The sequence below is a fragment of the Sapajus apella genome, unplaced genomic scaffold (assembly GCF_009761245.1).
Source record: "Sapajus apella isolate SASKATOON/1434 unplaced genomic scaffold, GSC_monkey_1.0 scaffold122, whole genome shotgun sequence".
NCBI classification, from domain to species: domain Eukaryota; kingdom Metazoa; phylum Chordata; class Mammalia; order Primates; family Cebidae; genus Sapajus; species Sapajus apella.
Window position 1 is genome coordinate 7,575,837 of NW_022437062.1, and position 17,901 is coordinate 7,593,737.

A 17,901-nucleotide genomic window follows, 5' to 3' on the forward strand; every position below is an offset into this window, starting at 1 on the left:
AAAAAAAAAAAAAAAAAAAAAAAAAAAAAAAAAAAAAAAAAAAAGTTTATTTTAATTAAGCTGAAGTATATTAATTTACTTGAGTAACGCAGAACACAATACAACAAACCTCATGGTTTAATACAGTGGTTCTTAAATGTTTTAGTGTCAGGATGCTTTGCACTCTTAAAAATTATTAATAACTCAAAGTAATAGATATATTTTTTTGAGACGGAGTCTTGCCAGGATGGAGTGCAGTGGTGCGATCTCAGTTCACTGCAACCTCTGCCTCCCAGGTTCAAGTGATTCTCCCACCTCAGCCTCCTGACTAGCTGGGACTATAGATGTGTACCACCACGTCCAGCTAATATTTGTATATTTAGTAGAGACAGGGTTTCATCATGTTGGCAAGGATGGTCTCAATCTCTTGACCTCATGATCCACTGGCCTCGGCCTCCCAAAGTGCTGGGATTACAGGCATAAGCCACCATGCCTGGCCAAAATAATTTTTTATGTGAATACTACCTGTTGATATTTACGGTGTAAAAACTAAAACAAATTTTAGAATTTCTTAATTCATTCAAAAAACAGACTAATTGCATATTAACATAAAATATTTTACTAAAACCCCGTTTTCTCTAAAATAATTTTTTAAAAACTGAGAAGGATGGCACTGTTTTACATTTTTATATACCTCTAATATGTGGTTTAACAAAAGACAGCTGGGTTTTCATATCTGCTTCTCCATTCAGTCTACTGTGATATCAAATGGCATATAGCTTCTTGAAAACTTATACTGTACCCTCAAACAAGAGAATGAAAATGAAGAGTCAATGTCTTGGTATTGCTATGAAAAATGAATGGTCCTCAGGGACCTCCAAGTCCTCAAATCACACTTTGAGAACCAGTAGTTTTGTAGAAAGTGCCTTTAGAGTTAGGGGGATCTGAGAAATGAATGTCATTCTTACCACTTTCTAGCTATATGATTCTGAACAAATCACTTAACTTCGCTGATCTTAAGTTTTCTCATCAACTGTTAGGGGTAATGATATCTATAGAGTAGGACTGTTGTAAGGAGCAGAGATAATATTGATGTGTTTATTAGTGCAGCTGTTTGACAATAAGTTAATTATTATTATGATAAAAGAGAATACTTATTTTTTCCCTTTGGTCATCCTTAGGAAAAAGGAAAAAGGAAAAAGAAAAAGCTGGATCATCCTTACCCAGCTTTCATATTTGTTGTTTCCCACAAACTTTAAAGAAACTCTTACCTATTTATGTAAGCAGCCAACTGTTTTGGAGATTTCTTAACCTGAAAAATGAAAGTAGACAGTTGATGTTAGAAACAAATGCTTGGTGCCTCAAAGAAGAATCAGCACTCCAACAAAAAGCTTTCTCAACAAGGCAATTTACTTCTGCCCAAGGGTGCCACTCACACCTGGTGTGGTCACAAGAGCACACCGGGCAAGGAAGGGGAAGGGTTTCTTACCCCTAATGCAGCTAGTTCCTACTGCTGTGTCATTCCCCTACTGGCTAGGGTTGGACCGAACAGTCTAAGCTAATTCCAATCGGCTACTTTAAAGAAAGCAGGAGTATGAGCTGGAGTGGCGGGGTGAGCAGTTTCAATGGGAAGGGTGGTTACAGAGCAGGTGACTAAGGATGACTAAGGACAGAGCAGGTGACTAAGGATGACTAAGGACTCTAAATATGTGAGTATACATGCCAGAAGGGGGTTGTTTACTGAAACTAGGGGCAAGGATGTGTAAAGAAAGAGGAAGTTAAACATTTTTTTTCTTTTCCTTTTTTCTTTTTGAGATAAGAGTCTGGCTCTGTTACCTAGGCTGGTGCGCAGTGGTGAGATCTTGGCTCCCTACAATCTCCACTTCCTGGGTTCAAGTGATTCTCCTGCCTCAGCCTCCCATGTAGCTGGGATTACAGATGTACGTCACCATGCCCAGCTAATTTTTTGTATTTTTAGTAGAGATGGGATTTCACTGTGTTGGCCAGGATGGTCTTATCACTTTACCTTGTGATCTACCCGCCTTGGCCTCCCAAAATGCTGGGATTACAGGTGTGAGCCACAGCATCTGGCTGAGGATGTTAAACTTTAAAATGAAGAAGAAAGAGGGCCGGGCGCGGTGGCTCATGCCTATAATCCCAGCACTTTGGGAGGCCGAGGCGGGTGGATCACAAGGTCAAGAGATCGAGACCATCCTGGTCAACTTGGTGAAACCCCGTCTCTACTAAAAATACAAAAATTAGCTGGGTATGGTGGTGCACGCCTGTAGTCCCAGCTACTCGGGAGGCTGAGACAGGAGAATTGCTTGAACCCAGGAGGCGGAAGTTGCGGTGAGCCAAGATCACGCCATTGCACTCCAGCCTGGGTAACAAGAGCGAAACTCAGTCTCAAAAAAAAAAAAAGAACAAAGAATAAGGAAGCTAAATATACTGACATACTGGCCTCTGGAGGGGAACTCAGAACTCACTGTACTTTACAGTTGAGGCATATTTAAGTCCTTTAATAGTTATGTAAATTTTGTGATTCATATTAACAAATCTAAAATTCAACAGGTAAGTTTTTCAGATTAATGCTTTTTCTATTCTAATTTTGTAGTCTAAATCAACACACAATAACATCATAAGTAGTTATTTTTGGCAAAGCAACGTATCTGATATGGTTTGGCTGTGTCCCCACCCAAACTGCATCTTGAATTGTAGTTCCCATAATTCCCACGTGTTGTGGGAGGGACCCAGTGGGAGATAATTGAATCATTGGGGCGGTTTCCCCAGTACTGTTCTCATGGTAGTGACTAAGTCTCACGAGATCTGATGGTTTTATAAGGGGAAACCCCTTCTGCTTGGTTCTCATTCTCTTGTCTGCTGCCATGTAACATGTGCTTTTCGCCTTCTGACATGATTGTGAGGCTTTTCCAGCCACGTGGAACTGTGAGTCCATTAAATCTCTTTTTTTAGAAATAACCCAGTCTCAGGTATGTTTTTATCAGCAGAATGAAAACTGACTAATACAATATCCATCTCCCTATTTTCCACACTGCTAGTCACAAATTATACTGCAACTTACAGGATGCTTAATAAGTGAGTTAAATTTTAATCTCTTTTGTTGTTGTTTCTGTTGTTATTTTAGAGACAGGATCTCCCTTTATCACCCAGAATGAAGTGCAGTGGTGTGAACATAGCTCACTGCAGTCTCAATGCCCTGAGCTCAAGTAATCTTCCTACCTCAGCCTCCCCAGTGGCTAGGACTACAGATGCAGGCTACCACACCCAGTTAATTTTATTTATATATATATAAATTACATATATACATATACATATATAAATTACATATATACATATATATATATGTAATTAAAATAAATAAATATATTTATTTATTTATTTATTTATTTATTTTTGGCCAGGCACAGTGGCTGATGCCTGTAACCCCAGCACTTTGGGAGGCCAAGGCAAGGAGATCACCTGAGGTTGGGAGTTTGAGACTAGCCTGGCCAACATGGAGAAACCCTGTCTCTACTAAAAACATAAAACTAGCTAGGTGTGGTGGTGCATGCCTGTAATCCCAGCTACTCAGGAGGCTGAGGCAGGAGAATCACCTGAACCCGTGAGGCAGAGGCTGCAGTGAGCCGAGATCACACCACTGCACTCCAGCCTGGGCAACAAGAGCGAAACTCCATCTTGAAAAACATACATATGTATTTTTTTTTGATAGAGATGGAGTCTCACTATGTTGCCCAGGCTGGGCTTGAATTCCTGGGCTCAAGCAATCCTCCTGCCTCAGTCTTCCAAAGTGCTGGGATTATAGGCATGAGCCACCAAGCCTGGCCTGAATGTGGTTTAAAAGAAAGTATAGTAGTGCTAATGAACCTTACAGTAGTAAACAGAAGCACCTCTGAAATTCCTCTTAAACTAAAATATTTAAATTACATCATATCAAAACAGTATACTAACTAAAAACTTTTTTTTTTTTTGAGATGGAGTTTTGCTCTCGTCACCGAGGCTGGAGTGTGATGGCGTGATCTAAGCTCACTGCAACCTCTGCCTCCCAGGTTCAAGTGAATTCTCTTCCCTCAGCTTCCCAAGTGACTGGGATTACAGAGGCCGACCACCACACTCAGCTAATTTTTTTTTTGTTTTTTTGAAACAGAGTCTCACTCTGTCGCCCAGGCTGGAGTGCAATGGCACGATCTTGGCTCACTGCAACCTCCGCCTCCTGGATTCAAGCAATTTTCCTGCCTCAGCCTCCTGAGTAGCTGGGATTACAGGCACCCACCACCACACTCAGCTCATTTTTGTATTTTTAGTGGAGACAGGGTTTCACCATGTTGGTCAGGCTGGTCTCAAACTCCTGGCCTCGTGATTCACCTGCCTCGGCCTCCCAAAGCACTGGGATTACAGGCATAAGCCACCACGCCCAGCCTGACTAAAAACTTTTTAGAGCTTATAGAAATATAATGGTTAAGACCCAAAAAAAAAAAAATAAAGAAATATCATGGTTATACTTCACCAATTCAACTTAATTCTGGGAGATTAAGCAGAATTATTATCCTCCCATTGTTTACACAATTCAACTAGAGATATCTAGAGACCTGACAGTTTAAATTGTCTTACCTGTTTTCTGGAAACCATGGACTTACCTCCTTCATGTTCTTATTAGTGAAATTAGAGATCTTTTTTCTAGGAAGATCAATGAAATGATCCTCAATCTTATTACAAAAGTTCCGTTTTTTAACATTGTGGGTTTCCGATGCCATAATCTCTTAAGTACCTAGACAATAAAATAAAATAGAAAATTAAAAAAGCATAAAGAGCCAATCATTTTTTTTTTTTAAGACAGAATCGCACTCTGTTACCCAGGCTGGAGTGCAATGGCATGGTCTCAGCTCACTGCAACCTCCGCCTCCTGAGTTCAAGTGATTTTCCTACCTCAGTCTCCCATGTAGCTGGGACTATAGGCACGTGCTACCATACCTGGCTAATTTTTGAATTTTCAGTAGATACAGAGTTTCACTGTGTTGGCCAGGCTGATCTCAAACTCCTGACCTTGTGATCCGCCTGCCTCAGCCTCCCAAAGGTCTGGGATTACAGGTGTGAGCCACCGTGTCCGGCCTGAGCCTGATCCTTTTAACATACATAAAAACATACAGTAACAGCACCATGCTATATAAAAAAGGCAGAGGACATCACTTTAATCTACACATTTTTACACTTTATTTTTTGTCTTTTTTTTTTCCTTTTGTGAAGAATTGGGTCTCACTACACTGCCCAGGCAGGTCTGAAACTCCTAGGCTCAAGTTGTCTTCCTGCCTCTGCTTTCCTAAGAGCTGAGATTACAGGCATTTGCCACCGTGCCCAGCCTAACCTCATTCTTTAGTTGGAACCAGTTAAAATAATACTGTATTTTTTTTTTTTTTTTTTTTTGCCTAAGCAACACATCAGTCTCTCCATTTTCCATGTCACTAGCCATTTATTAAATGCACAGGTTATGAAATCAGGTCTAAACAATTGTGCTATCTATGACATCCAAATGTACAGAAACCTAAAACTGTGCAATCAAATCACTGGGTCAAATACAACCCGAAGCAACAAAAGGAACCAAAATTGGACTCCATACAGCTATCTTGTCCTATGGCTAATCCTTAAATTCTTATTTAATTTTTACAGACAGCTCTCCAAAGCTCTCTTCTACCTTTGGAAAAAACAATCTGTGCTCTCCTATTTTATTAATTATATCTAAAGAGGGTCTAAAGAGGAGGTAGTGATGGAAATAAATGCTATGACTTAATTTATATAACAGAGGAAATTTGTGATTTTCTCACTTGCACTCTGGTTTCACACTGGAAATTTTAGGTCATGCCCTGAACATAAGTTCCTCCCTTATTCTTTTTTTAAACATCTACTAAATGCCAGGCCCTGGTATTAATGTAGATGATGCTCAGAGATCCTGTTCTAGAGAATCATTTAGGAGACTTTTTAAAAACGCATTTTTGTAGGCCTAAACTTAAGAGACAATAACTCAGTACGTCTCTCTGCAATTGAACCCAAAGCAATTAGATTTTTAAAAAGCTACACAAGTATTTCTGATGCATATTCTGAATTCTCCAAAAATATGAACATATACACAAAATTTTACAAATAATTTCAGCATTTTCTAAGATTTCTTACAGCTAATCAATGCACAACACTTCCACATGTACCCCAGGTTAAGAAACCTATAGAGTGAGATATTTTGAAAAGCAGATAAATAACTGCAATAATATAGTAAGTACCTTGACAGAAGGACATCCAGACAAATCAGCAAAGTTTAACCAAGAAGTGTCTTAAAGGAGAAACTGCACCCTGAGAAAATAGCATGTGCAGAACTGAAAGGCATGAAGCAACATGGTTTGTTTGGCAATCTCTTAAGTAGATACCTGTGGCTGGAGCTTAGGCTGGGGGCCACTTGCCATAGAATGAGAAATGAGGCCAGAGAGAAGTTAGATCATAAAGGATCTTGTCCACAAGGCTACAATGTAAGCTTTTTCCCCCCCCCCCCCCAAAAGGGACTTTTAGTTAAAAAGATAATGGATTGAACACATGCAATTACCTCTAACCTTCCCTAAAACTCCATTAAAATGACGACAAAAGGTTTGTAAAGACATAAAACCCATGAGGACAAAGAAGATCAGGTGATGGCAACAACATTTTGGAAACTGCAAAGCTAAAAGTGGTAACTGGGTTAAGTGCAAAGGCTCACACCTATAATCCCAGCAATGTGGGAGGCCGAGGCGGGCATATCACCTGAGGTCAGCAGTTCGAGACCAGCCTGGCCAACATGGCAAAACCCCATCTCTACTGAAAATACAAAATTAACACGGTGTGGTGGCAGGCACCTGTAATCCCAGACTGAGTGACACAGCAAGACTCCAACTCAATCAGTCAATCAATGTGGTAACTGACTTGGCATATCTGAGAAAGCCAGATCCTAAATCTGCAATGAGGAAAGTGAAATGCAGAATCCCCCAAAAGTTAAGGAACTGGCAATACCAAGGGCATCAAGAAGTAGAGAATAAAGTAATCCTAAGAACAACTAGATAGACTGAATATCCATTTAAGACACAGTTGACTTACTAGATTATCTTCCCCATTCCAGGAAAAAAAACTGGAGTTTTATTCTGTAGAAAATGTAAAACAGAGTCCTCGGGAGGAACATATTCTTCTTCTTTTTTTTTTTTTTTTTTTTTGAAATGGAGTCTCACTCTATTGCCCAGGCTGAAGTCCAGTGGCGCCATCTTGGCTCACTGCAACCTCCACCTCCTGGGTTCAAACGATTCACCCGCCTCAGCCTGAGTAGCTGGGATTACAGGCTCCTGTCACCATGTCTGGCCAATTTTTGTATTTTTACTAGAGACAGGGTTTCAACATATTGGCCAGGCTGGTCTCGAACTCCTGACCTCAAGTGATTTATGCACCTCAGCCTGCCCAAGTGTTGGGATTACAGGTGTGAGCCACCACACCTAGCCTAGGAACATACTCTGAAAAGGGAGATCAAGTGAAAGTTTACATACTAAATGCTGAGACTGCCACTTGCCTTGTTTCTACCACTTGCCTCACAGAGGCTTGCAACCAGGCTTAGAGTGCAACGGATATTTCCTTAGAAACTCTGACCAGCCCTATAGGAAACACACACACACACACACACACACACACACACACACACACACACACGCTTACTTCCCCCTAAAATACTAACATCAATGGTGGTCAGTTTCCAAAGAACGATTCTGTTTGTCAACTAAGGTGGTGGTTACCTAATTATCAAAACTAACAGAGCCATACACGAAAACGGGTAGATTTTTATTGTAAATTGTACTTCAGTAAATCTTTTCTTTTTGAGACAGAGTCTTGCTCTGTTGCTGAGGCTGGAGTCCAGTAGTGCGATCTCAGCTCACTGCAACCTCCGTCTCCTGGGTTCAAGCAATTCTCCTGCCTCAGCCTCCCAGATAGCCGGGATTACTGGTGCATGCCACCACGCCTGGCTAATTTTTGTATTTTTTAAGTAGAGACAGGGTTTTGTATTTTTTAAGTAGACACAGGATTTCACTTTGTAATCACTCCCAAAGTGCTGTGATTACAGGTGTGAGCTACTGTGCCTGGTCGATAAACCTAACTTTTAAAAAATCTTTGAAAGAATAATTGCATCCACAAAACAAAGTGAGACCAAAAAAACCTCAACAAGAATACTCCTAAAAATTAAAAATAGTAAAGATAGCAAAATACTCAACAGAAGTTGGAAGAGAAACCTTAAGCTATCTCCCAGAACACAGGAACAAAAGAAAAAAAATCACAAGCCTGGCTTAGAGGGACCAGCATCCAAATAAAGAGAATTTTAGAAAGAGTACAGGAGAGTAAAAGAGAAATCAAATCAAATAGATAATTTAAGAAAACTGTACAAGGTTGACGGACATGAATTTCTTGATGAAAAGAGTATCTTAATGGATGAAAACAGACCTACAAGGCACATCATTGTTAAATTTCAGAGCATTAGGGAAGCTAGAGAAGGTAAAAATATACAAACAAATAAAATAAAAAAATAAATCCTAAAATCCAAACGTGGTCATGTAAAAATGACAGATATAGAGCAAAGCCTTCAAAATTCTCAGGTAACCTAAAATTTCGTATCCAGCCAAATCATCAATCAAGTGTGAGGGTAGGAGAAAGGTATCTTCAGATATGCAAAGTTCCCAAAAATTTATTCACAGTAAGCAGTAAGAGAAGGATAAACCAAAAAAAAAAAAAAAAAAAAAAAAAGAAAGATAAGAAATGGAAATCCAATAGGATATATGGAAGGAATTTCCCAGGATGATTATGAAAGAAGATCCCAAGATGAAAGCTGTGTACCAGAAGAAGCGGAAAACTGATCTACATCAGAGTGCATTAGCAGAGTAAATTTATAATAAATACCTGGTGTTCATTAGAGAGGAAATGAATACAAGTGGGGAAGAGTTAGAAGGAATGGCAAAGTTTTCGAGTGCTATAAGAAAACAACTGTCCACCCAGATTCCTATGTGCAGAAAAGATAGCCTTCAGTAATGAAAACTATGACAATCTCAAATGAAAGAAAATTAAGAGAATTTGTTACCAGCAGATCTACCCTAAAACGATGATTACAGGAAGTTCTCTTTAGCCAAACAAAACAAACAAATAAATGATGAAAGAAGGAATCTTAGAATAGCAGGGAGATAGAAAATGGTGCAAAAATATAGAAAAACGCAATAGGCTTTCATTCTTGAGTTTTCCAAATTATGTTTAATTACTGAAGTAAAAATTATAACCCTATCTGATGTTGTTCAAAACACAGTAAACAAACTAAAACTTTTATAGGATAAGTGGTGAAAGGGACATAAAAAGAAGTAAGATTTCTACATTTCACTCAAACTGATAAAATGACCACATCAGTAGATTGTGTTATGTATGTACAATGCAATAAGTAGAGCTATCACTGAAAAAGCAGTATCAAGAATTATACTCAACAACACTACAGATAAATCAAAATGGAATAAGAAATGTGTTTAAGTAACCTGGAGAAAGGCAAACAAACAAAATTAACAAACAAAACCAGGGAAACCAAATAACGGAGAATAGAAAACAAAAAATAAAGTGACAGACTTAAGCGTAAGCTCTGACATACTGATAACTGCATTATATGTAAATGGTCTAAAAGTCATTTAATTAGAAGGCAGAGATTGACAGAGTAAATTTAGAAGCATGACCTAACTATTTGCTGTCCACAAGAAACTCACTTCAAAAATAATGATATAGGCATGTAGAAAGTGAAAGGAAGGGAAATATATGTATCATGCAAATATTAACTTTTTTTTTTCCCCTTAATTTGCTCTGTCACCTGGGCTAGAGTGCAGCGGTGCAATCTCGGCTTGCTGTAACCTCCGCTTGCTGTAATCTCCGCCTCCCTTGATCAAGCAATTCTCCTGCCTCAGTGGGACTACAGGTGCCCGCCACCACACCTGGTTAATTTTTCTATTTCTAGTTGAGATGGGGTTTTACTATGTTGGCTACGCTGGTCTTGAGCTCCTAACTTCAAGTGATCTACCCACCTTGGCCTCCCAAAGTGCTAGTATTATAGGTGTGAGCCACTGTACCTGGCCACAAATATTAACTTTTTAAAAGCAGGCCAGGTGCAGTGGCTCACCCCTGTAATCCCAGCACTTTAGTAGGCTGACAAGGTAGGAGGATTGCTTGAGTGAAAGAGTTCAAGACCAGCCAGGGGAACATACTAAGATTTCATTATAATAAAAATAATATAATACAAATATAAAATAAGCAATACACACGTGTGTGTGTGTGTGTGTGTGTGTGTATATATATATGTACATATATACACATATATATGTACATACAGGGATACTCAACCAAATACGTATGTGTGTGTGTGTGTGTGTGTGTCTGTGTGTGTGTGTGTGTGTGTATGTGTGTGTACATACAAGGCTGAGTATCCCTTACCTGAAATCCTGAAATGCTTGGAACCAGAAGTGTTTTGGAGCTTTCATTTTTTTCAGATTTTGAAATATGTACATTATATACTGGTTACACATCCCAAATCCCAAATTCCAGATGCTTCAATAAGCATTCCCTTTGGGCGCTCAAGAAGTTTCAGTGCTCAAAAAGCCTTGGATTTTGGACCATTTCAGATTTGGATTCTTAGATTTGGAATACTCAACCTGTATGTGCTTTTAAAAAATCTATACAGTTATTTTTTCCTCTAGATGAAAACATATAATTATGGATAGTCTGCTCCTCTTTCATGTGGCAAACATGTTTATTTCTTCATAGGCTAAAATAATTTTCTAAAACTTAAGAATGAAGGATTTTACATCATTAGTCATTATAAAATGCAAGTCAAAACTACTTGTAAACCTGTTGCACAAGCAATGAGATAATACTTCATAATCAGTACAATGGCTACATTAAAAAAGACAGTAACAATGTTGAGAAAGATGTGGAAGAACTGGATCTCTCATGCATTACTAAGGGAATATAAAAATACATTCAAACTTTGGAAAATAACATAGCAGTTTCTTAATTTTTTTTTTTTTTTGAGACCAAGTCTCACTTTGTTGCTCAGGCTGGAGTGCAGTGGCATGATCTCAGCTTGCTGCAAACTCCACCTCCCTGGTTCTCTTGCCTCAGCCTCCTGAGTAGCTGGGATTACAGATGTGTGTTACCATGCCCAGCTAATTTTTGTATCTTTAGTAGAGATGAGATTTCACCATGTTGGTCAGGTTGGTCTCAAACTCCTGACCTCATGATTCGCCCACCTCGGCCTCCCAAAGTGCTGGGATTACAGGTGTAAGCCACGGCACCCAGCTCTTAAAATATTAAATACAGATTTATCATATGACCCAGCAACTCTACTTCTACATAAAAATCAAAAAGAAACAAAAACATAATGTCCCCACAAAGATATGTATGCAAATGTTATAACATTATTCAGAACAGTCAAAAAGCAAAAAACAACCCAAATGTCTATCAACTGCTGAATAAATGAAATGTGGTAAATCTGTATGAAATATTATTCAGCAACAAAAAGGAGTGGTGGCCAGGTGTGGTGGCTCACGCCTGTAATCCCAACACTTTGAGAGGCCAAGGCAGGCAGATCACCTGAGGTCACGAGTTTGAAACCAGCCTGGCCAACATGGTGAAACCCCGTCTTGACTAAAAATAGAAAAAAAAAAAAAAAAAAAAAAAAAAAAAAAAAAAAAGCTGGGAGTGGTGGCACATGCCTATAATCCCAGCTACTTGGTAGGCTGAAGCAGGAGAATCACTTTAACCTGGGAGGCGGAGGTTGCAGTGAGCCCAGATTGCACCATTGCACTCTCCAGCCTGGGTGACAGGAATGAAACCTCATCCCCCTCCCCCCTCCCAAAATAGAATGAAGTACCAATACATCTACAACATGTGTGAGTAGTGTGCTAAGTGAAAGAAGCCAAACATAAAAGACCATATATTACTTGATTCAATTTAAATGAAAATGTCTGTAAAAATAATATTTATAGAGGTAGAAAGCAGATTCGTAGTTATGTTAGGCTAGGATAGGAGTGGTAATAATTGTATATATAGATAGGCACAAGGTTTTTTTCTGGGATGATGGAAATGTTCTAACATTATATTGGGGTTGACAATTGCACAATTCTGTGTATACTTACAATATACTTACAATCAGTAAACTACATTTTTGTATGTGCATTTAAAACAGGTGAATTTTATGGTATATAAATTATACTTCAATAAAGCTTTAAAAAGAACGAAGGAAATCAAAACTATAATGGTAAAGTCTCATTGCAAAGAATTTATACACTACAAATTCTGTTTTGTTTCATATCTCATGTATTTGATGGCACCTTTCTTGGAGCAACAATATAGGATTATTCCTTTTCCACCAAGAGCATTTGACAATGCAACTGAAACTAGTTTAAAGCAATGGTTCAGTCCTCTATGTGCTTTCAAATCGCTATTTGATAATATACAAAAAAGTGAACAATCTGAAATGGTATTAAGGGGTGAAGACAGTGATTAAAGAAACTGGAAATGATAGCCTTTAAATGAAAAAAAAAAAAAAAAAAAAAAGGAACCAAAGAAATAAGGTCTTAAGAGAATAAAAGATTAAGAAGGGGCCAATATACTAACTGTATATAACTATCCTGAACATATAGTGCATATTTTCTTAAATAAACATAATAGTGTTTGCTAAGGGTATTATCTTGAGAAGATAGAAAAACAGAAGCATGTAGAAGGAATTGGAGGGATAAATTCTCTTTACATAGTAGCTATCACCTACCAGAAAAATGAAAAGGGATCTTATAAAATCTACTACAATGGCTGCCAAATCAAAAGATTTAACAGCTCTAGGCTGGGTGCTGTGGCTCACGCCTGTAATCCCAGCACTTTGGGAGGCAGAGGCAGTTGGATCACTTGAGGTCAGGAGTTCGAGACCAGCCTGACCAACATGGTGAAACCCCTCTCTACTAAAAATACAAAATTAGCTGAGCATGGTGGCACAAGACTGTAATCCCAGCTACTTGGGAGGCTGAGGCAGGAGAATCACTTGAACCTGGGAGGCAGAGGTTGCAGTGAGCCACTGTACTCCAACCTGAGCGACACGAGCAAAATTCTGTCTCAATAAAAAAAGATTAAACAGCTCTAAATGTTGACATATTCTGCATTTACTTACAATAATGAGAAAAATTCATCATACAGGAATGGAACATGTCTAGACTTTTGTTTGTAATAACATGTTACAGCTCAAGATCAAGTTAAGCTTTTTCAATTAATATACTACAATATTTTATCATTTACATTGTATTTAACTCTGTAATTTCATGAGGCAATTTCATTCCTCCTCTTGAAAATCAAAGCATGGTTGTGTACAAAGAAACTTTCTCCTTCAGTCACTATTACACAGTCGCTCCCACTATGGCAAAGGATATATGTGGTCATCTCTCAAGAATCTTGAGGTTGAAAACAGTTTACAACCACTATAGTAATACAATACATAAGACATAAAAGAGTTTTAGAACGTAAAGCTTTAGCTATTTGTTTTAACTCAGAGATGTCAAGTAACTAACCCAAAGACAGTTAATAGCAGATCCCAGGATGTAGAATCCATACCATTCAGCCACATTTCTATTTTCATTAATTCAACCCAATTTGTTTTCAACTAGCATAAACATTTTCAATCCTCAATAAAAGGCTTATTCAAGCCAAATAAGATGAGAGTACTAATTTTTCTGAGGAGATAACAACAGGTGGACAGATGAACATAAGCTATGAGCTATCTACCATCTTTCCTTCATCTAACATAGCTAACCTTTTTCCTGTTTTCTAAGGCCTACCAGGAGATTTATGGATCACATAAAAAAATTATCATAATTTTTCCCATGAAGCAGCTACCATGCAAAAAAATCAAAGGGAAAGATGAACATAAATTCTTTTCTTCAAGAATTTCAGTGAAGGAAAGAGGAAGAGAATGTAAACATAAGATTTTTCTGGGATAATCCTTAGGGCCTGTACATACTGATTCCTTCCTCCTAAATTCAGTTGCCAGACTCTCAGTATGTGCAGTATTTTTCAATAACCGTAGTATTATCTGTAGTTCTGATGTTTCATAATGCAATACAGATCAGGTTAAAAAACAAGGTGATAAGAACGGATCTGAGAAAGCCAAGGCTGATCTGAATGGGATTGGTCCTTACAATGAAATGTTAAAAACACTATTTTCAAAGACTGTTTTGTGAAGTGGAGAAAAATTCAAAAATAATGGTTGTCTTAGTTCATTTTGCACTACTGTAATAGAATAGCTGAGACTGGGTAATTTATAAAGAACAGAGGTTTATTTTGTATAGTTATGAAGGTTAGGAACTCCAAGACTGAGGGGCCCTTATCTAGCAAGGGACTTTTTGCTTCATCAACCCATGGTGGAAGGTGGAAGGACAAGTGGGCACGACAAAAAGCAAGAGGGCCAAAGTTACTTTTACAAGAAACCCACTTTCACAATATGAACCTGCTCCTGTGATAAAAATATTAAGCCAATCATGACAGAGCCCTTATAACCTAATCACCTCTTAAAGGTCCCATCTCTCAAACACTGTTTTATAGGGGATTAAGTTTCTAACACATGAACTCTGGAGTGTACTTTGAAACCACAGCAATGGTGTTTCTCGTTTGTTTGTTTTTTAACAGACATAGTCTCATATGTTGGCCAGGCCAGCCTCCAACTCCTGGGTTCAAGGGATTCTCCCACTTTGGCCTCCACTACTGGCTAACAATAGTATTTTAAAAAGCAGAACAGAAAACTAAATGCATAGTATTGTGATAACCTGCTTTTTGTTAGCTTAAACTGACTCTCTTTCTCTTAGCAGAGGGCTGTTCAGGGTTCTTGTTAGCTTCTTGAGCAGGACAGACTCCATCTTAGCTTCTTCATTTTAGTTATTCCCCTCATTATTAGTAACTGTAGTATGTAGATGGCGCAGGATGACACCAGGCACATCCAGGAGTGCATTTGCTGATAAAAGGCTGAGTTAAGTGGTACCAGCAGAGCACGGGAATGCAGGTGCTATCGAGTGCCCAGAGCCCCCATATCTATAAGTTGTATGTCTTTTTATGAAGCTCTAGCCCTTGCACTTGGTACTGTATTATTTCTCACGTACTAGTTTACCTTTTAACTTTTTTGCTTACTCTGCTTCTGTGAAAAAATTGCTTCAGCTAGGTTCCCCCCTCCCTTTTCAAACTAGGGTATAAAAAACTCCCTAACACTTCGGGGTCGAGAGAATTTTGGGTGTTAGCCATCTCTTGGTCACCAGCTAAAATAAAGGACTCATAATTCAATCTAAAATAAAGGACTCATAATTCAATCTCAGAGTGTGGCGCATTCCTTGACTTGCTCAGGTGTAACAGTATGATCCTGGTTTTTCAAAAGAGATATAGGTAAGATCTGTCCATTCAAAAAAGGTCTATCAAAACATTAACAGAAATTGTTTATTGCTGGTGGGATTATGGGTGTTTTCCCCCCCATTACTTAACATGTTTTTCTATTTTCTACAACGAACATGAATTATTTTTATAATCTGAAGAAGTAAATACTTTTAACTTAATGAGATCACTGTCTTATAAAACATGGCTTAAACGTATAACTCCCTTATAGTAAACAAGCAAACAGCGTGGAAATGCCAATATATGGAGGTAGAATTTCAAAAGAAGAATGTATTTTAACTTTTCCAAAATTAGGACAACTTCATCTAATTTTCTCAATTCTTGCTTTCTCACCTCAGTTTGTACTTTGCTCCCACACACCCTTTTAAAAAATCTTTGATTTCTCCCTTTGAACTTATTCCTCCCTTCTGCTTTCAAACAAGATCAGATTTCCCCTATCAACTCCTATATTCTTTCTCTGCTTCCCTTTCCTGCCAAATTTCTACAAGGAGTGCTTTTTAGCTTCCATTTTCTCTTTAACTCTTTGTAATCTTGCTTTGATTTTGCTCTCTCATCTAAAAAACAAAATGCATCTTAAATTAAACCTATATATAGGAACCTTTATAGCACTGATGATGCTCATCAAAGTCAGCCAAGCCAACTCTACTGACACTGCTCATTCTTCATCACCATTTAGCTCTTTTGTCACTTCATTGCCCTTCCCTGACTCTTTCTGTACATATGACACAGGTGTCTAGACTCTCCTCATTGCCTTACCATTTTTCTGGTTCCTTTTCCTCCAGCAACTCCTGTCTCTACTAAAACTAAGGAAATACACTTTCATGGCTTCAGTTATTTCTCCTGACCCAGGTCTTCCTTAACTTCTTTGTATCTGGCCGCTGGTCAGCCACTGCTAGGTCCAAGTCAACACATCTAAAACAAATCTCTTCAATGTCAGACCAACTTGCTGCCCTTCCTAGCTATCACATTTGAAATGACGGGCAAACTTCTCTTTGACTGGAAACATGGGAGTTATTTTGACTCCTTTCTCCTTCTTTCTAACAAATCACTAAGTCTTTTCAAATCTTCCTACAGGCAGGGCACAGTGGCTCATGCCTGTAATCCCGGCACTTTGGGAGGCTGAGGCAGGAGGACTGCTTGCGCAATCCAGGAGTTCAATATCAGCCCAGGCAACATAATGAGATCTGTTTCCAAAAAACAACACACAACACAACACAACACAACACAACACAACACAACACAAAAAAACCTTCCTGCAAAATATTGCACAGATCCATTCAGATCTTTTTTCTGCCTGATAACTTCAAGCCTCAATCACCATAACAATTATTTGATTTTCCTGCCACTGGTCTTCTGGTCCTTGCAAATCATCCTACACAATCATTACCTAAAGTGTTCATGGTAAAATACTACCCCGGAATTTCCCAAGAATTTTAATGGATGCTTTATTCTATTTAAGTACGTTTGGATATGCTGTATGTTTAACTGTTTCCCGGAAATTAAATATATTAAAAAGGCTCACCGGGCGCGGTGGCTCACGCCTATAATCCCAGCACTTTGGGAGGCCGAGGTGGGTGGATCACGAGGTCAAGAGATCGAGACCATCCTGGTCAACATGGTGAAACCCCATCTCTACTAAAAATACAAAAATTCAGCTGGGCATGGTGGTGCGTGCCTGTAATCCCAGCTACTCGGGAGGCTGAGGCAGGAGAATTGCCCGAACCCGGGAGGCGGAGGTTGGGGGGAGCCGGAAACCCCCCCTTTCCCCCCCACCGGGGGAAAAAAGAGCAAAGCCCCGTCCAAAAAAAAAAAAAAAAAAAAAAAAGGCTCTAAGAAGCTGGCACAATATTATTCCATGATTCCCAAACTTAGCCAACATCCTATCTTATTTATTTTATTTATTTATTTATTTATTTTTTTGAGACAGAGTTTCGCTCTTGTTACCCAGGCTGGAGTGCAATGGCGCGATCTCGGCTCACCGCAACCTCCGCCTCCCGGGTTCAGGCAATTCTCCTGCCTCAGCCTCCCGAGTAGCTGGGACTACAGGCACGCACCACTATGCCCAGCTAATTTTTGTATTTTTTTTAGTAGAGACGGGGTTTCACCATGTTGACCAGGATGGTCTCGATCTCTTGACCTCGTGATCCACCCGCCTCGGCCTCCCAAAGTGCTCCTATCTTATTTTTAACAGATATATATAAAATTTGAAAAATGTAGATTTCTAAGAGATATAGTTTTTGGAATTCATTTACCACACCAAGACTAAACTATTCATCTAAATATCACAGACATACTCTCATTTCTCTTCAGATCATATTAATCTTTCACCTCTTAAATAATGAAAGTCTTCATAATTAGACATTACATAAATAATTAGTTTTTTAAGTTAGAAGAAAGAAAACACCAAATATTTCAGCT

General features: G+C 38.7%; 1 protein-coding gene across 1 annotated transcript in view; it reads right to left on the reverse strand.

Annotated features, from left to right (window-relative positions):
• Positions 1-17,901, reverse strand: part of KATNBL1 (katanin regulatory subunit B1 like 1) — a 60,269-nt gene that overhangs the window by 12,911 nt on the left and 29,457 nt on the right. Inside the window, exons 2-3 of the mRNA XM_032261261.1 lie at positions 4,635-4,765; positions 1,251-1,291 (exon numbers count right to left, since the gene is read on the reverse strand). Coding sequence (XP_032117152.1) covers positions 1,251-1,291; positions 4,635-4,751 — 158 coding nt within the window. The 5' untranslated portion in view covers positions 4,752-4,765. The remainder of the gene's footprint in view (positions 1-1,250; positions 1,292-4,634; positions 4,766-17,901) is intronic.